We start from the raw sequence: 21563 nt of genomic DNA, 5'->3' as shown, positions 1-21563 counted from the left end.
ATTTTCTTCCCATGCTACCAGGGTGTCCACCATTAAACATCTGTCATTTTTCTGCCCACTTGTACATCTTTCTGGGATATTCTTGTAGTTTTTCCAAATTCCAGTATTGAGGGGAGTTGAGTGTCATTGTACATTTGGATGTTTTGTTGTACACAACTTTTTCAGATTATCAGTAGAAATACTATCATTCTAAGCACTGATGTTTGACTAACCATCTTATGTTGCTGGAAACTTTTTACTCCAAGAAGTAACTTGTAGTTCTGAACAATGCCTACAAGTGACTTGTAGTTCTGTACTCTGTGGAGTTTGGTTCTGATACAGGAACTTATGAAAATACAAATAAATTGCATTCTGACTGCTCTTTAATTATACCACTTGTCTCCTCAGTCCAATGTCAATTGTAAATGGTTAGACCTAAAGGAAATCCAAAGATATGTTTTATTTCAAATATCACACTTATACATTCCTATTAACTTTCTTTGCATTTTTGAAAAAAAAATTCATAGTATAAAAGATATTTGTACTAGTATAAGGAACACTTACTTATGTGCTTGTAATAAGTTTTTTATTGTCAATTTATGTATAAGATTGGAAGTAATTTCTTCCAAAATTAAAAAACAAATTTCCTTTACCACTTTGTAATTCTATGCATAGATAAGTGTTTAAAACATGTCATATACAATTAATGAGCACCTGCTGTGTGTAAGCTTCAGCCTAAGTACCGTATGCATTTTAAAAGAATCTAAAAGATTCTTTAGGAAGACAAGTGATTAAAAAATAATAAGGCTGGGATAGCATATAGTAATTTTTAAAATTAGTAAAATAAATGTCTACATGGCTGAAATCGTGGTGGAACAAAGTTTTTTCAAGGAGCTTTGTGGACAAGCAGTGGTGGAAGTTGATCTATGAATCCTCAGTACTTGATTTTAAACATCAGAATCTAATTTTTGCTGGCTAGGAACAAAATAATTTTATTATAAGGTGAAGGAGTAGCTCACAAAATTGAAGAAAGGTCAGACAACCAGGATCATAAAATGCCAGACACCAAGGAAAGCTTGGTAGCAAAGACAGCAAAAGTTATGCATCAAAACAGCCTCATCAGGATTCTATTACTGGCCTGATCAGAGCAAAATGCAGCTAGAAACCATTGCCAATGCCACAGACTGGCACAACTGCGAATGAATTCTAAGTCTTCCGTTAGTTATCATGCCATCCTTTCACAACTCAAAGCTCAGGCAGGAGCAGTAAAATTGGTGGCACCAAGGTTACATATTAGCAATCAATTTGTGAGAAAGAAAATACCTATTCTCTTGGCCTTCTCTAATGCAGTGTGGAGGTTTGCCTTCTAACAGACATTCACATAACAAGGAATTCTCCCTAAATAAAAACAGGTTTTGGGATTTGGCAGTCAATAAATGACAAAATACCCACTAAAGTCTACTCCTTCTCCTGCCCAATATACACATACTCATTATTTCTCATGATGACACTTCAAAAAATTATCTTGTCTAACATAATGTACAACCATTGCTCATTCAATTGAGAATGCACTGATCCTTCTTCATAGGAGGACAATTTAAGTTCTCATAGGTTACTTTATTTAGTTCCATGATCAGGATTGCAGGGAATTCCATTCCTTCCCAATTCTACAATATATCCCATCACAATATAATCTGCAAACAATGCACTACATTGTAGTTAGAGCCAATGTCAAAATCCTTCAAACAACAGTGTGAGAAATTAAAAAAAGGAAGTTAGTTAGACTACATGCGTGCCATTCCAAAATATGGATAGAGGCTCTAGCTCTTTGTTTTCTGAAACTAGTTGAGAACCAAAACAATACCGAGCTTATTACCTTGTCTAATGTCTATTTAACGTTCCCTTGACTTACCTCCCAAAGAAAGGCAATGCCAAAGAATGCTCAAACTACCCCACAATTGCACTCACCTCACACACTAGTAAAGTCATGCTCAAAATTTTCCAAGCCAGGCTTCAGCAATATGTGAACCGTGAACTCTCAAGCAGGTTTTAGAAAAGGCAGAGGCACCAGAGATCAAATTGCCAGCATCCGCTGGATCATGGAGAAAGCAAGAGAGTTCCAGAAAAACATCTATTTCTGCTTCATTGGCTATGCCAAAGCCTTTGACTGTGTGGATCACAATAAACTATGGAACATTCTGAAAGAGATGGGAATCCCAGACCACCTGACCTGCCTCTTGAGAAACCTGTATGCAGGTCAGGAAGCAACAGTCAGAACTGTACATGGAACAACAGACTGGTTCCAAATAGGAAAAGGAGTACGTCAAGGCTGTATATTGTCACCTTGCTTATTTAACTTATATGCAGAGCTTGGAAGAAGCACAAGCTGGAATCAAGATTGACAGGAGAAATATCAATAACCTCAGATATGCAGATGACACTACCCTTATGGCAGAAAGTGAAGAGGAAACTCAAAAGCCTCTTGATGAAAGTGAAAGAGGAGAGTGAAAAGGTTGGCTTGAAGCTCAACATTCAGAAAACGAAGATCATGGCATCTGATCTCATCACTTCATGGGAAATAGATGGGAAAACAGTGGAAACAGTGTCAGACTTTTTTTTTTTTTTGGCTCCAAAATCACTGCAGATGCTGATTGCAGCCATGAAATTAAAAGACACTTGCTCCTTGGAAGGAAAGTTATGACCAACCTTGATGGTATATTAAAAAGCAGAGACATTACTTTGCCAACAAAGGTCCGTCTAGTCAAGGCTATGGTTTTTCCCGTGGTCATGTATGGATGTGAGTTGGACTGTGAAGAAAGCTGATCGCCAAAGAATTGATGCTTTTGAACTGTGGTGCTGGAGAAGACTCTTGAGAGTCCCTTGTACTGCAAGGAGATCCAACCAGTCCATTCTAAAGGAGATCAATCCTGGGTGTTCATTGGAAGGACTGATGCTAAAGCTGAAAATCCCAATACTTTGGCCACCTCATGCGATGAATTGACTCACTGGAAAAGACTCTGATGCTGGGAAAGGTTGGGAGAGGGAGGAGAAGGGGACGACGGAGAATGAGATGGCTGGATGGCATCACCGACTCTGTGGACACGAGTTTGAGTGAACTCCGGGAGTTGGTGATGGACAGGGAGGCCTGGCGTGCTGTGATTCATGGGGTCGCAGAGAGTCGGACACGACTGAGCGACTGAACTGAACTGACTTTCGTCCAGAACTCTTACCAGGTGTAGGTTTTCAATCCAGTGGGGTGACGAAAACCTCATGAGGGACTTGAGGCTCTTCCTGTGTTCAGTTCAGTTCAGTTCAGTTGCTCAGTCATGTCCGACTCTCTGTAACCCCATGAATCACAGCACACCAGGCCTCCCTGTCCATCACCAACTCCCAGAGTTCATTCAAACTCATGTCCATCAAGTCGGTGATGCCATCCAGCCATCTCATTCTCTGTTATCCCCTTCTCCTCCTGCCCCCAATCCCTCCCAGTATCAGACTCTTTTCCAGTGAGTCAGCTCGTCGCATGAGGTGGCCAAAGTATTGGCGTTTCAGCTTTAGCATCAGTCCTTCCAATGAACACCCAGGACTGATCTCCTTTAGAATGGACTGGTTGGATCTCCTTGCAGTCCAAGGGACTCGCAAAAGTCTTTTCCAGCACCACAATTGAAAAGCATCAATGCTTTGGCGCTCAGCTTTCATCACAGTCCAACTCTCACATCCATACATGCCCACTGGAAAAACCATAGCCTTGACTAGACGGACCTTTGTTGGCAAAGTAATGTCTCTGCTTTGTAATATACTATCTAGGTTGGTCATAATTTTCCTTCCAAGGAGTAAGCCTTCCTGTTTAAGGCTGTTGTAATATTCTACTAGCAGTATGAGAGTCTAACAAGGAAGCAACTCTATTTGGGTTTGGGGGCCTTTGGGTTTTTGTCTATACTCCTCCTGGCTCCTATTGTGTAGCAGCCAACTCAGTTACCTCTTGGCGTATTAGCAATCACTCCAGTCAGTGCCCTAATATCCATTTTGCTTGTGTACCCAGTGCTTAAGGAATTTGGAATGGGCAAATGCGGTCTCAGCTTCCAATTCAACAATGGCATTGCTGTATAAACTTTGTGGAAGCATTCTCCCTTGAGCACAAAAACAGATAGCATATGGAGATGGGAATAAAATGTTTTGTGGGTGGATTTTATTTTTTATGAATTCTTTGACCAGAAGTAGCATCATGTGGGGAATCTCAACAATATACGAAGTCATAGTAGTTAATGATTAGTGCCTGTGACAGACCTTGCCAAGAGAGGTCAATAGGGTAGTCAGCAGTAAGTACTCTTAGGATAATAATTTCCTTTTGAGTTACAGGCTCTACTTGGCCTTGTGAAGAATGAACACCTGATCTTGGGACTCCGGATAACCCTGTTACCCCAGCTGTCCATTCTGAACAGGACATCATCTAATTCACTTAGTCATGGATATATATATCAAGGTTTCTCAGCCTTGGCACTATTGATATTTGAGGTGATTATTCTTTCTAGTGGGGAACTATCCTGGGCCTTACAGATGTTGAGCAGCATCCCTGGCCTCTACCAACTGTGACATCCCCCACTCACGACCATAAAAAATGTCTCTAAACACTGCTAAATATTTAAGCTAAATTGCTAAAGTTTGCCACTGTGAGGCAAAATTAATCCTCATTTGAGAACTACTGAGTTAGGCACATCTTTGGAATTCCATCATTCAGCAGAACTAGTCTGAGTTCTGGAGTATTAGTTGAGTATCTGTTGCATGATCTCATTCCCCATATGGGTTCTCCTGCTGCCTCTTTTCATTCAACTCAAAAATATGGCCCAAGTGAGTTCCTTATGGACAACTGATTCAGAAAAAAAAAAAAATCAAGCTTGACTTCTAGGTGGCTCAGATATTATGTTCCTACTAGTCAAAAACGAGGTGGTGGAGGGCATGAAACCCCCTGTTCACGGGTGGCAGTGAAGAACAGGGAAGGAAAAACCTCCTAAGGAGCAGAACTTCAAGCAGTTCAGTGTTGTCTCTGTAGCCTGAAGAGACATGGTAGGAAATAAGGATTATACAGTCATGGAGTGGGAACTAGCAGTGTGGCTGGATTGTCAGGGGCTTGGAAAAGAACTGGTGCCAACGTTAAGAAAGGGCTGGGAAGCGGATCCAGAATATGAGAATATGTCTGAGATATGTTAATGTACATACCAAAGCCCTGTGAAAGAGGCTCTAAATAATCAAGTAGACAAGATAACATATTCTGTGTTAGTGTCCTCCTGTCAAGCCATGTTTGATGGGAGAATAAAGAAAGTGCGGGATGGCAAGGATGGAATCCACAGACACAAGAGTGACTTCAGAGGCGATCCTGGCTACTGTCATGTTCCCATCCCATCTTCGCCCCCACTGCCCTTTCATGGGATCACATATTGGGGGAGGGAAGGTGGACAGGGCGGTCAGCCCTCTTATCTGGTAGCTAACTAACTGCATTAGGAGTAACATCTCAGTGGTTTTGTCCTCATTGGTAAACATACTACAGTCTTAGATTTGCTTTTCTCACCTGATACATCTGGCAGCACCATTATTTATGGATTTACTGAATAGTTTATATATTATCATGGATTCTCACACAACACTGCTCTAGCCAAAAACACAGTCCACAGAAGAGGTCAGATGATATACTTAATTCTTGTCAATCTCTTTACCAGCTGCTAGGTTTTGTTTCTGCTTGCGGGATCTTAGTTCCCTGATCAGGTATCAAACCTGGGCCCCAGAAGTGAAGGGTCCGAGTCCTAACCATTGGACTGCCAGGGAATTCCCATTAGCTAGTACTGAAATAATCTACTGAAGATTTAGTTATGGAGCCAGTTGAGACACAAGATTTAAAGTTGGGGTCTCTCCAGATGTAGCACGTATTTTTATCCAACAATTGACTTTTGATGCTTTCTCTCCCATTCCTATATTACATAGGTCCAGGAACCAAAAGGCCTCTCACTATTACACCCAATGATATCCTCACAAAGTTTTTGCCCTTTGTTCCCCTGACTCTGAACTCTGCTGTTCTTAAAGATTTAAGTACAAAACGAAAGAATTCAAAAGAAATTAGTTCAGAACAGCCACATTATAGATTCTTTATGCCATCAGGTATCATGCAAAACAAAAAAAGACTGCTAAGTTAGTTGGGGTGTTTTACCCTTGTGATACAGTTGCTACCACACAATGTGAGCAGAGAAGAGTATAGAGGGAAAACTGAAGATACTCTGGGGCGTGTTGCGTGTTGTACTACCATACATGGCAGCGAAGAATCAACAAGACATTAGACACGTCAGAAGTAAATCTGTTCACTTTATTAGGGAATAAACCTAATTTGCCAAGATAGTGGCCAAAGCAAAGATAAAAGAACAGCTGCAAAGGAAGGTCTTGTGACCAGGATCTTAAGACAGTAACTTCTACCTATCTTCTTGATGTCATATACAATTATGCATTTTAAGAAATTTCTCTTTCCTGTCATTTGGATTAAAAAGAGCATATTTTGTAGAACGTCCAAAACTAGAAGAATGAACATACTCTGAAGTCCTGGCCTCAGATGTAGTAAACGATAGCTGCACTGTTAGGCACGCTTTACTTTTAGAAATTCAAGTATGAAAGCAATAGTATGTGTGGGGAAACTGAACAGTCAAGAATGAGCTGTAGAGAATATTTATCTTTTGGGGCTGCTTATCCCAAGTTACAGAAGCTATATAGAGGCGGCACATGACCAAATCTTGGTCAGTTGGCAATCTCTCCAAACACTCTGAACCTTGAGCTGATCTTGCAAGGAACAAGAACAAATGACAAGGATTCATTTTATTATCCTGATCATACTGTTCCTACCAACAAACAGTTCCTTTGCTTCCTCCTCCTTCACCTTTCAGTATTTTTTTGATTCCTGCCTACCAGATCTGAGAGTCACTGGATATCCTTCCACTAAATTCCTTTTCCTTAAGTTAGTCAGATGGTATCTGTTGCTTGCAACAAGTTCCTGATATAATCAAGTAAACAAGCAGAAATGGAAAAATAGGCAAACATGGAAAATCTCTTTTAAGATCTGTTTTATTACTGAAAGTCTATCTTATCTTTTCAAAGAACCTACTTTTGCTACTGGGTATTTTATGGACTGCACATTTGTGCCCCCTGAATACCACCAAATTCACTGGTTGAAACTAACACTCAATGGGATGGTATTAGGAGGTGGGGCCTTTGGGAGGTAATTAGGTAGTGAGAGTGGAGCCCTCATTATGGGGTTAGAATCTTTCTAAAGGAAGACAGCCAGCCTCTCTCCCACCAGTGAGGACACAATAAGACAGCTATCTTCACTAGAACCCAATAATGCTGGCACCCTATTCTTGGACTTCTAGTTCTCAAAACTGTGAATAAACCGAATTTCAAGAATGGCAGGGTCACCACTGGGCGTCAGGGACTACAGGAAATGTTATTAGCAGTATCCATGTCAGCCTTATTCTGTCCCACTGAATTTGGCTAAACCCTGGTTGCCAGCATCTCCTGGGTTTGTATCTTCCCATCTTAATTTACCTTAATTTCAACCTGAAAAATTCTGGGAAGAGACTGGCCTAATATAAGTCATGTCTCTATTCCTGTTGCAATCACTGTGGCCAGGGAAGATGAGAAACTAGGAGTGGCCTAGCTTTGGTTAGGTACCTATCCCTCAGTCATCACTCTGCTAAGGAAGTAGGATAGCATATATTTGCATCTTATGTTAGACTGCAGAGAGGAGTTTCCCAAGAAAGAAGCATCCCAGTCCAAAAGAAACAGAGCTTCAGAAGAAGTAGCTTAAGAGATACATACTGAATATTCATATGTATCCATATTATATAGATATAGTATCTTATAGATATTTACATGTAAAGGGTCTACTAGATTTTTCTTAGTCATGAGATATAAAGATCAGGAAGAAATTATCCAAATTTGAGGGTGTTGGGGAGTTCTTGGGGGTAGAGAGAAGGAAAACTGATTTTGTTACTTGTACCTTCCTTTGCAATAGAAGAGCCCTTTAGAGCCAAGGTTGCTGGGGAAGGGAGAAGGAGAAGGGTTCGGGGGTGGGGAAGAAGACAGGAAGCACTACTCTGCAAGGAATAATTAAGCCATGGGATATGTGTGTATGTGAGTGTGTTTGTGGAATAATTAAACCATGGATGTGTGTATGTGTGTGTAATATGTGTGCCTTACAAAAACACCCCCTTCCCCTATTAATCTAAACACTTTAAAATTTAAATTAGAGAGAGCAGCATTTGGCATTTCCAATGAAAGGTTTTTGAATGGTAAAAAGAAAAAAAATGTTAAGACTTTTAGAAACATTATTAAATCATTTACTCAGTAACAATAATTAGCAGGTAACATGAACAAATGTATATATTCATTTCCCATTTGGCCTGAATAAGCAGTTTTGCTACACAATGCTATCCTAAGGCAGGTTTTCCTATGGCCAGGGAAAACAGTATTTTAAATAGTCCATCTTTCTAAAATTCAAGTGACTATTCCTAAGCAGGTATTTAGAAAGAAATTGGAACAATTAAGGCCTAATTAGAAGGAGAACAAAAACAAAACAACACAATTACAAAAGAACATTTAAATAGGAAAATAAGGAAACTATACATAAAAAATTATACACGTACACACACTGTATCAAAATACTTTTTCTATTTTGGTAATCAAATTTTCGAGATTAAAAACAAACTAATTCAAGCATTCCTAAATATAAAAATGTCAAGTCTATATTAAAAACAAGATAGTATCAGTTCTGTTGAAGTAACCATATATGCACCAAGATAAATATTTGGCATTGTGAAAATGGAAAGAGGGACTAGTTTTAAATTTCCTCAATATTATCATTCCTTAAATAATTAAACTTTTTTCAGTTACTTTTTTGTTAAAAATACGTTTACTTAGTTTTAAATGTGAGGCCAATGTGCTTTTCTTAAAAGACAAAATACTTATTAAAAATGGAAGGTATTAGGTTTGCACCAAATAAAAAATAACATTTACATTTGCCTAGATGCAACAATTAAAAAAGATACAAATTCAATATATAGTAGGAAAATATGAAAAAAAAAAAACGCAAAGAACCATACTCCGTTAAAAAAATAAGTGCACCTTCTATTGATTATATATCCAAAACTATTCTGATTTAAAAGTAGCTTCTATAAAATGTCAAAGTAGTAGGCATTGTTTGCTTTTCTAATACAATGAATAAATAAGAAATATTGTATCTCAAAAGTACTATCAGTATTTCTTAGCAAAAATGTAGTATATACAGGGAAAGGCAGGCTTTGATACAGGATGTTCTGCATCTCGGTTTCTGAGTTTGATTTCCATTAAAATGTTTTCTACAACTTATAAGGACAACACACAAAAAAGTAAAAAGATGAGGTAAACATCTTACACTTTTAAGAACTACTTGAAACTTAATCCTTATATATTCCCAATGCCTAGGCTCTAGAATGATGCTTAAAAAGTCCTCCATAATGATGATGATATGACATGTATTTGAACCACATTATCAGCAGCAAGTTTCTTGGTCTTCTGAATAGGCAGTGATGTTCTTCTGTTATTACAAAGTAATCATTACTAAGTTTTGTCCAGTATTTTGCTTCAGTGCGGGCTTACATGAGGCACCAAGCTACAGTAAGAGCAGCTACAATGCCATTCAAAATTGCCATACTATAGCCCATGTGGAAGGAATGTCCAGTCATTCTCCTAGGGGGAGAAAAAAAACAGATGAAAAAAGGAAAATGTAATTTGGTATAACAAAGACACCATCAGTTTTTACTGAAAACGCTTACAACCTGGAAACACGTTTCCCAAACATTGTTTATACATTAATACACAAGTTAAAAAAGAATATTAGACAGCTGCAGGATTAGTAAAGATGTAAGTTCTCTGTCAAAAACTGTCTTGTTATCAAACGTAATTTTTCAAACTCATTAATTGGAGTAAAATGCTGTTTGATCCCTGTAACTTCTTTACTCTGTTTCATAGTCACATGTGTGTACCATCACCTAATTCTAAAATATAAATCCTGTTATTAATACATTCAAGCATATTTTTTCACTTAAATTAGCATTGGTTTCCCCACTCTCTTGTTCTTACTGGTAATTTAAAATACATATTTTTTCCAGTATTTGTCCTACTTGTACCATGTTTTCTTTAGATTACATGAAACTCTACTTTTTCTCTGAGCACTAAAAACAGCACTTGTCCAAATATCATTAACAGATTATGTCTATTATAAACATTTCAGTTTTCAACTTAATAGGTTACTTAATTTAGGTGGCTTTCAGTGGGTTCCCAGGTGTCAGTAAAGACACTGTTTTATGATTACTATGAGGGCCAGCCAGCTCATGTGCACAGATTTTCCCTGACATTTATTCCCTTGATCATGGAGCAATTTTACTTATTTTACTACATTTTCTTAACATTCTTTACACTAATTCTATTGCAGTAATACTCTTTGCTTATCCTAATAAGGATGAGACATACTAAAAAGAATAGAAGGTAGTATCCAATTGGTGTCAGAGGCAGAAAAGAATCTTCTCAGTGGAGCAATCCAAATCAAGGACACAGAGGGAGGTATACTAGTAGTAGTAAGAATGTCAAGTAGTTAAGTAATAAATAAGGGCCCTGAACTGAGAGGGTTGCCATGCACCCCTTGTCCTCTTTAATAAGCACAGATCAAAGCCAGGGAAGTATTCAGATAAAAATTAACATCTGAAGAGCACCTTATTATAATGATTCCAGTCCAGTAAAATCAGGCAAAGCCTAAAGAATTTACACTTTTCAAAGAACAGTCCCTTTACATTCAGCTGGGACTACAGAAGACTTGTATCCTGAAAGCCTCCTGTTCTGGTCCATGGGAGTTATTACTCTCTCCACTCAAATCTTTCTCACCTGGGACTGGTTTTAACAAAAACTGGTGAACAGAAATCTAATTGTAACTGTCAGCATTAAAAACAAAACAAAACCTATCACTGACCTGAGAATATTTAAATTCACACTAACAAAGTTAATCATGGAACAGAGTTTCAGGACTTTATTGTTCTCTTTTACTAGTTTGAGACCCCACATTCCAATAAAAATAGAAAAATCTCTAAAGTACAGCTTATTAGACATTAGGAAATTATAATAACTACAATGCTGACTTAATTGAATTTTACTGAGATGTACAAGCTCGAATGCTCAGTGGCTCTCACAAACCAGTAAAACCATGAATTTTTATAACACTGTGAAGAAATACTCCAGAGCAGTGGTTCTTATTCTTTCTACCATCTCAGATGTACCATTCTCCCACTGTAGCGCTTGTCGTGCACGTACTGCCAGGCAAGGGACTAAAAATATTTGAGAAATTGCTAGTTTAAAACTGCTTTTTAAATTCACATGATTTTACTCCCTGAAGAAGATACACAGAATCCTTGGCGGGTTTTCTCTTCTATGACCTACTTGTGATCTTTGAAGTCCTGTAAAAAACTGAAGGTACTTTGATTCCCCTTTGTCAAATACTCCATAAGATGTTATGAAAAAACTGAACAAACTTTTGGCCAACTCAATATAATGAAAATTAACATGTGACTTCATTTAACATACTAATTCAAAAATTTAAGACCTGATTATTCATTTGATCTTTTAAAAATAAATACAGAAATACACAGAGAACTCAATGACAAAACCACGATGTTTCCTAAAGTAAATGTTAGAATTCCTAACTGTGGATTTTATTATGCTGAGATATAGTTCTATTCCACTGCAATACATTTCTGAAATCAAAACGCAAATAAATGGGAAACATTTAATAAGAAAAAATACTAGAAAGAAAACATGGTTACAAAGCAAAGCTCATAATAATACAACTCTCTATATATCCTAAAGGATTAGTTACAAGAAGGTACTATCTTGTTTTGGTTCTAAAGAATTACTTTCTAATAATAAAGAATCCTACAAAAAGGTACTCATGTGAATCCTGTTAGTGGTTAAGAGTCTTTGAGAGACAGTTTTGAGGGCCAGCTTTGCCACTTTCAAGGGGTATGAAGCCAGAATTTGACCACTGAGCCTCAATTTCCCAAAATGGAAATAGAAAGTATACTCTTAAAAGTTATGAGAATCAGGTATCTGGCACATACCAAATAATCAATAAATGTTAGCCACTATCTACTATGGAAAAGAAAGCTTAGTTATAGATGAGGTTTTGAAAAATTCTTTTGATCTTCTACTTAAATTCTTGCTTCTAAGTAAAACACCTAAATCTAGACCCAACGCAATTCAAAACAGAGGAAGAGGAATATACAAGCAGACTCAAGAGGTGGAGGGAAGAAAGAGACTGAATAACTACAGGCTTGTGTCTGTGTGTGCGTTTCTGCTTGGTATTACCCTCTTCCAAAAAGTTCATGATCACTTCTCCCTTTATAACTCACAAGAAAACTCAAGACTTCCACTATTTAGATCTAGATTTTGTAGTCTGGAAATGTGCTTTCTAGCAATATAGTTATATTGATATCTAACAAACTTGTAAAGTGACTAAATCATGAAAGAACTATACCTTAATTGTTTTCATTTATTTAGGAATGGAATACATTTCAAGTTTAAGATTCAAATCAATTCAATGATTCTGGCAATTTAACTTAGTCTTACTTTTGAACTACAAATTAAAGCACTGAATAAGCCACTACCATGCTGCTGCTTCGTCACTTCAGTCGTGTCCGACTCTGTGTGACCCCATTGACGGCAGCCCACCAGGCTCCCCCGTCCCTGGGATTCTCCAGGCAAGAACACAGCAGTGGGTTGCCATTTCCTTCTCCAATGTGTGAAAGTGAAAAGTGAAAGTGAAGCCGCCCAGTTGTATCTGACTCTTAGCGACCCCACGGACTGTAGCCCACCAGGCTCCTCCATCTATGGGATTTTCCAGGCAAGAGTACTGGAGTGGGGTGCCATTGCCTTCTCCGAAGCCACTACTGTAAGTCTCAAATAAATTACCTTTGCTTATTTCAGAGAGACCAAACAGATTGGCAGCTCTTTTTTCTTGTTTCCTATTTATTGCTTTTCCTCTAATCATGGTCTGGTTGACTCCAAACCGAATCTCTGTACTACACAGTGCTGTGCTTAGTCGCTCGGTCGTGTCCAACTCTTTGTGGTCCCATGGACTGGGGCCTGCCAGGTTCCTCTGTCCATGGGGATTCTCTAGGTAAGAATACTTGAGAGGGTTGCCATGCCCTCCTCTAGGGCACCTTTCCAATCCAGGGATTGAACCCAGGCCTCCCTCATTGCAGGCTGACTCTTTACTGTCTGAGCCAATACTACACAGTAGTCTTCACTTTCTTGAAATCTTCATTCATATACCATATTAATTCCTATACTTTCCCTCACATATATTCCACATTTCAGACATGCTTCTTATTGACAGAACTCTTTCAATTTAATACAGTAACATCACTGCCAACTGATTTTGCTCTGAGCAGAAAGCTCTCTGCTTGCCAGTAAGAAATTATATTAAAGTCTTACATTAACAACCAGCTGGCTATTTGTCTGTGTGTCTGACTGGCTCAGTAGGAGGCAGGATGACTAGCTGATACTAGTCTATTCCTTCTTCACACATCTGAGCTGCCTTTTACTGCTCATTCTTTTCCTAGTCAAGACATCTTTAATACCGAAAGAATTTTAAGCTGTGTGAGCTTTGATGGAGTAACTATCAGTTTTTTACCTGGAATCAGAAATCTTAACCCAAGCCCAAAATCTGAAAGAAAAATTAAACCTCACCATGTTTCAATCACTTGCATTTCTCTTACATTTCTTTCAGAAACATAAAATGATACAACAAATTACTTGCAAAAATTGCTGAGGAAGATGAAACTGTGTGTATTCCAATTAACTTTACCAGTGTTACTTAAGAAATAAGGGTTAGAATTTCAAAGAGAAAGCTTTCCTCCCTGAGGAAATGTTGTCTCTCATTAAGGAAAAAACAATATATATTACATTCACCCTTTATACTCTAAAAGTTCCTTTTTCTGTTGCTGGAGAAAGTCTTTATTTCTTCTTCACTTTTTTATGTTTTTTATTGGAGTAGAGTTGATTTACAATGCTGTGTTAGTTTCTGCAGTACAGCAAACTGAGTCAGTTATATATTTAAACACATATATCCACTCTTTAAATTCTATTCTTATAGGTCATTAAAGAGTATTGAAGAGTCTCCTGTGCTATATACAGTAGGTTCTTATAGTAGTGTATATATGTCCTAGGTGGTGCTAGTGGTAAAGAACCTGCCTGCTAATGTAGGAGGGGTAAGAGAGCAGTTCAATCCCTGGGTTGGGAAGATTCCCTGGAGGAGGGCATGGCAACCCACTCCAGTATTCTCACCTGGAAAATCCCATGGACAGAGGAGTCTGGAAAGCTATAGTCCATGGGGCCGCAAAGAGTCAGTCCCAATCCCTCCTGCCCCCTCTGCCCCTAGGTAACTGTATTTGTTTCCTACATCTGTGACTCAATTTCTGTTTTGTAAATAGGTTCATTTGTACCATGTGCTTATATTTCACATATAAGCGATATCATATGATATTTGCCCTTCTCCATATGACTTACTTCACTTGGTACGATGGTGTCTAGGTCTATCCGTGTCACTGCAAATGGCACTATTTCATTCTTTTTAATGGCTGAGTAATATATACTTACCAAGTCTTCTTTATCCATTCTTCTGTCAAAGGACATTTAGATTGCTTCAATGTCCTGATTATTTAAATAGTGCTACAATGAACATGGTGGTGCAAGGATCTTTTTGAATTATGGTTTTCTCTAGATTGATGTCCAGGAATGGGACTGCTGGATCATACGGTAGCTCTATTTTTAGTTTTTAAAGAAACCTCCATAGTGTTTTCCATAGCAGCTGGACCAATTTATATTCCTACAACAGTGTAGAAGGGTTCCCTTTTCTCCACATCATCCACAACATTTAATGTTTGTTGATTTTTTCATTATGGCCATTCTAACTAGGATAAGGTGACTCACTGTAGTTTTGATTTGCATTTCTCTAGTAATTAGTGATGTTGAGCATCTTTTCATATGCCTTTTGACCAGCTGTATGTGTTCTTTAGAAAAATGTCTACTTGGATTTTCTGTCCACTTTTTGATTTTTTTTGATACTGAGATATATGGACTGTTTATATATTTTGAAATTAATCCCTTTTCAGTTGCTTTGTTTGCAAATATTTTCTTCTATTCTGTGGGTTTTCATTTCCTTTATGGTTTCCTTTGCTGTGCAAAAGCTTTTAATTAGGTCCCATTTGTTCATTACTCTTGGAAGTGGATCAAAAACAGATCTCACTGAGATCTATGTCAGAGAGTCTTCTGCCTATGTTTTCCTCTAAGAGTTTTATAGTATCCAGTCTTATATTTAGGATTTTAATCCACTGAGTTTATTTTTGTATATGGTGGTAGAGAATGTTCTAATGTCATTCTTTTATATGTATCTGTCCAGTTACCCCAGCACTATCTATTGTATGCACTGTTTTCCTCCACTGTATATTCTCGCCGCCTCTGTCATGGATCAGGTGAGCAAAAGTGCATGGCTTTACCTCTGCACTTTCTATCCTGCTCCATGGATCTGTATTTCTGTGTTTTGTGCCACTATCATTCTATTTTGATGAAAGTTCTCTATTTTATAATTTTCTTCTCTTTCCCCTAAATTTCACCAAAATTTATAGTATGAGTTCTTTCTACCAGGCAATATACATGGGAGACAAGGATGTGTCTAGTGACATAGTGTGCTAAGTGTTAAAGTTCTGCAGACAGCTTTACTTAGAAGACAAAAGAGCTGTTTGGTTTGTAGAAGGGGAGATTTTAATTTTAAAAGAACCTGAGCTAAAATTGAGTATGATAAATTCAGCATTCTAAACAAATAACAATGTGCAGGGGCAACACATGGAGAATGCAGGAAATGGTTAATAGTTTAGCATGGTGAGAGAGAAGGACTTGGAAAACTCACTCTCCTTCCACTTGGAAGAGGTGGGGGGTTTAAACCTGGCTCTAATATTTATAGGACTACTTTAGCCTCCTTGAAAATCTAATTCCCATCTTTAAAGTAAGGTTAATAATTCCTCTCTTTAGTGCTCTTTAGAAAGAGATAATATTAACAAGTACTTGTTGCAGTGTCTTGAATGTACTGAGCGCACAATCATTAACACAATAAATGTCAACCATTCTTTTTTGTGCTGGACTGGCTGGAGTTAATGAGAGACAAGCAAGAACTGAAGGTGAGGCCAGGTTTCCCACTTTACTAGCGGGATGAAACATCACTCACCATGATAGGGAACCCAAAATACAGGCTGATACAAAGTGGGAAATTTTAGATGTGTTAAAACTGCAAATACCTATGGGACACTGAAGTAAAAACTCCTAGGAAACAACAGGAAATACAAATGAAAACTAAAAGGGAGGTTCTCATGAGAGAGACTCAAGATAGGCTACACAGACTCAGAAGTCTATTTCTCAGAATAATAGCTTATGAAAAGGGATTCCACAAGTGTCAAGTAGGGATCAGAAAGTTGGAAAGAAAAAACAAACAAACAAACAAAAAACAGAAGGGAGCAGTGTCAGAGAAATTAAAAAAGAAAATCATTTTGAAAAGGAATATTAAACTTTCAAATAATGGATTGAAAATGAATTTTAAATTTTGTAATTGAGTTCTGCAGTCAATTTAAGGAGAAAAAATTTTAGTCTAGGAGAGACTGCACAACATATGTGATAGCAAATACAGTTCACTGTGAAGCGGGGACTATCTCTTCTCTAGTCTTACAAGATATTTAACTATGAAGAGATTTAGGCATGAAGATTTTTTCCCTAACACAGGAGAAACTTCAATGTTTAAAAAATATCCTAACAAGAACACTGGGTATAAAGGAAAGGCTGCAGTGAGAAGGGGCAATATATACAGAACAGGGAGTAGAATTAAGTTTGGGCAGGGAGAAGAACCCTTTATCCTCTGAGATGCAAGGAAAATGGTATGATGGAAGTGGATGTATATTAAGTTTCTAATTAATTTCATGAAAGAGGGAGGAAGAAGCAGGAAGTTCCCTCATGATGACCTTTCATGAAAACTGGAAGTGAGGTCCACTGAAAACTAAAATGCAAAGTGAATATGTGGAACAGACACAGAAAAAAAATGGGACAGGGATGTAGGATGGATGGATGGATGTCCTGCTAATCACTTCAGTTGTGTCTGACTGTGCAACCCTATGGACTGTAGCCCACCAGGCTCTTCTGTCCATGGGATTCTCCAGGCATGGATGGATAGTACTAGCTAGTAAGATTCTAGTTCAGAATATGAAGGTTGTGAACTCTAGTTATTCAGATCTTAGTTTGGATGACTCATCTCTTAGTATCTTCATCCTTTCTATATGGAATACCACAGCACTTGACCCATTTTAGAATGGATTTGAGGTCTGCTGCTGTTGCAACGTTTTGCTAGCTTTGCTGCAGGCTCTATCCTACCTGACCTTCCTTTTACCTCTATAACTTTACAATTTTTCAGGGCAGGCACTTCATCCTTCCTTCTCTGTACAAGGCCTGGTAAAAGGAAGCTAGTTTTACTTATAGTTCCTAACAACTGTGACCAAGTTTTGATGTATTTACTTTGGCTTTCCATTTTAAAGTTTCTATTATAATTATTTGTCTTGCCAATAACTTATTTCTCCTAGTTTATTTCTTAATCCTGTAAAACACTTACTGTACTTGGAAAGAAAGAAACTTGTGGACTCACAATCTAAAAGAAGTAATTAATACAATAGACTTTTATAACTGTCTTGTGTTTTAGTGTGTGTGTTTGCTCAGTCATGTCCGACTCTTTGTGACCCCATGGACTATATCTTGTCAGGCTGCTCTGTCCATAGGATTTACCAGGCAAGAATACTGGAGTGGGATATCATTTCCTTCTCCAATAACTGTCTTACTTTGTTATAATTTTAAACATTCTCAAGCTGTAAGCTTTCTTGCTTGTTCAAATGGCCTTTCAGTTCAGTTCACTTCAGTCGCTCAGTTGTGTCCGACTCTTTGCGACCCCATGAATCACAGCACACCAGGCCTCCCTGTCCATCACCAACTCACAGAGTTCACTCAAACTCATGTCATTGAGTCGGTGATGCCATCCTGCCATCTCATTCTCTGTCGTCCCCATCTCCTCCCACCCCCAATCCCTCCCAGAATCAGTCTTTTCCAATGAGTCAACTCTTTACATGAGGTGGCCAAAGTACTGGAGTTTTAGCTTTAGCATCAGTCCTTCCAATGAACACCCAGGACTGATCTCCTTTAGAACGGACTGGTTGGATCTCCTTGCAGTCCAAGGGACTCTCAAGAGTCTTCTCTAGCACCACAGTTAAAAGCATCAATTCTTCGGCGATCAGCTTGCTTCACAGTCCAACTCTCTCTCACATCATACATGACCACTAGAAAAACCATAGCCTTGACTAGACGACCTTGGTTGGCAAAGGAATGTCTCTTTTTAATATGCTATCTAGGTTGGTCATAACTTTCCTTCCAAGGAGAAAGCGTCTTTAAATTTCATGGCTGCAATCACCATCTGCAGTGATTTTGGAGCCCCCAAAAATAAAGTCTGACACTGTTTCCACTGTTTCCCCATCTATTTCCCATGAAGTGATGGGACCAGATGCCATGATCTTTGTTTTCTGAATGTTGAGCTTCAAGCCAACTTTTTCACTCTCCTATTTCACTTTCATCAAGAGGCTTCTGAGTTCCTCTTCACTTTCTGCCATAAGGGTGGTGTCATCTGCATATCTGAGGTTATTGATATTTCTCCCAGCAATCTTGATTCCAGCTTGTGCTTCTTCCAGCCCAGTGTTCCTCATGATGTACTCTGCATAAGTTAAATAAGCAGGGTGACAATATACAACCTTGACGTACTCCTTTTCCTATTTGGAACCAGTCTGTTGTTCCATGTCCAGTTCGAACTGCTGCTTCCTGACCTACACACAGGTTTCTCAAGAGGCAGGTCAGGTGGTCTGGTATTCCCATCTCTTTCAGAATTTTCCACAGTTTGTTGTGATCCACACAGTCAAAGGCTTTGGCATAGTCAATGAAGCAGAAATAGATGTCTTTCTGGAACTCTTGCTTTTTCCATGATCCAGCGGATGTTGGCAATTCGATCTCTGGTTCCTGTGCCTTTTCTGAAACCAGCTTGAACATCTGGAAGTTCACGGTTCACGTACTGCTGAAGCCTGGCTTGGAGAATTTTGAGCATGACTTTACCAGCGTGTGGGACCCTTTATCACTACTTTATCATCATTTATTCACTAAAACTTAGATGTTCAGTAAAAGTAAACGCATGTACCATTTAAGTGTGAAGGAATTATTATAGGCTTCCCTTGCAGCTCAGTTGGAAAGAATCCACCTGCAATACGGGAGACCTGGGTTCGATCCCTGAGTTGGGAAGACCTCCTGGAAAAGGGAAAGGCGACTCACTCCAGTATTCTGTCCATGGGGAAGTAATTATTAGAAATTAATGTAAAATGGAATTTTTAAAAAAGTGTGTCATATCCTGACAACTATAAAACTAAGCTGAACAGACAAGCCCACTTGCTCTTATAAACATATATGTGTGTGGATATACATATACATTTCTTAGATCTTTAGAAACTTTATAAGCAATGTCTACTTTCAGAGTGGTCCTCTAAGAAAGGCTTAGCAAACTAGGACACACCTGTCCTGCCACCTGTTTCTTTTTATTGGAACATAGTCTCACTCATTCCTTTATGTACTGTCGTTGGCTGCGTTGGCTACAGTGGCAGAGTTGAAGAGTTGTGACAGGGACCACATGGCCCACAAAGCCAAAATACCACTTGGTCCTTTACAGAAAAAGTTTGCCAACTTTTGTCCTAAAGCCTTCCTATTCAAAGTATAATCCACAGATTAGCATTATATTAGCCTTGCCTGGGAATTCCTTACAAATTCAGAATTTCAGAATGTACCCCGACATACTGAATCAAAACTTTTCTTCAGCCAGAACCTCTAGTGACTTTAAAAACCTCAAAGTAAATACTATTACTATTTGGAAATATATAAATTAGCAAAGAGATTTCCTAGGAGATTATCACTTCTGAAATCTGTCCCACTTCAAAAATCTATCCTAATTGCTTTCCACTTGAAAGCTTCAAAGTTATTATAGTTTTAAACAAAAAAATACATAAAGTTGAACAATGATAAAACATATTTGTTTCACTGTATCATTATGTTCCTAAAACAGATTTTGACTTCTTTAGAATGTTATAGGACAGATAACTCAAATAAGAAATCAGGTAAGAAACTATGCAGAAGTTAAAAAAACAAAATCCTCCCATTTGTCCCTCTCTTGTTTTTGTGTATATTTACATTGCTAAGACAGTGGCTACACATTGGATGCATTGTACAACTGTGTATGCATATATACATTTGTATTTCTTTAGCCTTTTAAAAAAATACATTTCAAAGTAATCTGTCAGGAATAAATACAGCAAAATATTTTTAGAATGAAGTGCCAGAGAATAAGACTAAAAGGATCATATTAGCTAGTTTACCAGATTATAAGTCTAACCCCTCAAGAAAATTAGATACACCAAGGGAACACTTCATGCAAAGATGGGCACAATAAAGGACAGAAATGGTATGGACCTAACAGAAACAGAAGATATTAAGAAGAGGTGGCAAGAATACACAGAAGAACTGTACAAAAAAGATCTTCACGACCAAGATAATCACGATGGTGTGATCACTCACCTAGAACCAGACATCCTGGATTGTGAAGTCAAATGGGCCTTAGGAAGCATCACTATGAACAAACCTAGTGGAGATGATGGAATTCCAGTTAAGCTATTTCAAATCCTAAAAGATGATGCTGTGAAAGTGCTGTACTCATATGCCAGCAAATTTGGAAAACTTGGCAGTGCCCACAGGACTGAAAAAGGTCAGTTTTCATTCCAATCCCAAAGAAAGGCAATGCCAAAGAATGTTCAAACTGCCGCACAATAGCACTCATCTCACATGCTAGCAAAGTGATGCTCAAAATTCTCTAAGCCAGGCTTCAACAGTACATGAACCGTGAACTTCCAGATGTTCAAGCTGGATTTAGAAAAGGCAGAGGAACCAGAGACCAAACTGACAACATCCACTGGATCATCGAAAAAGCAAGAGAGTTCCAGAAAAACATCTATTTCTGCTTTATTGACTATGCCAAAGCCTTTGACTGTATGGATCACAACAAACTGTGGAAAATTCTGAAAGAGATGGGAATACCAGACCACCTGACCTGCCTCTTGAGAAACCTGTATGCAGGTCAGGAAGCAACAGTTCAAATTGGACATGGAACAACAGACTGGTTCCAAATAGGAAAAGGAGTACGTCAAAGCTGTATACTGTCACCCTGCTTATTTAACTTATATGCAAATTACATCATGAGAATTGCTGGGCTGGATGAAGCACAAGCTGGAATCAAGACTATCGGGAGAAATATCAATAATCTTAGATATACAGATGACACCACTCTTATGGCAGAAAGTGAA

General features: G+C 38.3%; 1 protein-coding gene across 5 annotated transcripts in view; it reads right to left on the bottom strand.

Moving 5' to 3' along the window:
- Positions 1-21563, bottom strand: part of ARL6IP6 (ARF like GTPase 6 interacting protein 6) — a 68687-nt gene that overhangs the window by 21422 nt on the left and 25702 nt on the right. For 3 of the 5 annotated variants that reach the window (XM_088829447.1, XM_088829449.1, XM_055398877.2), the window contains one exon: positions 7085-9738. The exons of 1 other annotated variant lie outside the window; for it this stretch is intronic. In XM_088829447.1, coding sequence (XP_088685573.1) covers positions 9703-9738 — 36 coding nt within the window. In that variant the 3' untranslated portion in view covers positions 7085-9702. Of the gene's footprint in view, positions 1-7084; positions 9739-20761; positions 20846-21563 lie in introns of those variants that run through there. One more of the 5 variants, XM_055398879.2, reaches the window with a different exon arrangement.

Source organism: Moschus berezovskii, chromosome 2 (assembly GCF_049115385.1).
Source record: "Moschus berezovskii isolate FMDL1 chromosome 2, NW_MosBer_1.0, whole genome shotgun sequence".
Taxonomy (NCBI): Eukaryota; Metazoa; Chordata; class Mammalia; order Artiodactyla; family Moschidae; genus Moschus; species Moschus berezovskii.
Note: the sequence above shows the minus strand (reverse complement) of the source record. Positions and strands in the feature narration are given on the sequence as shown.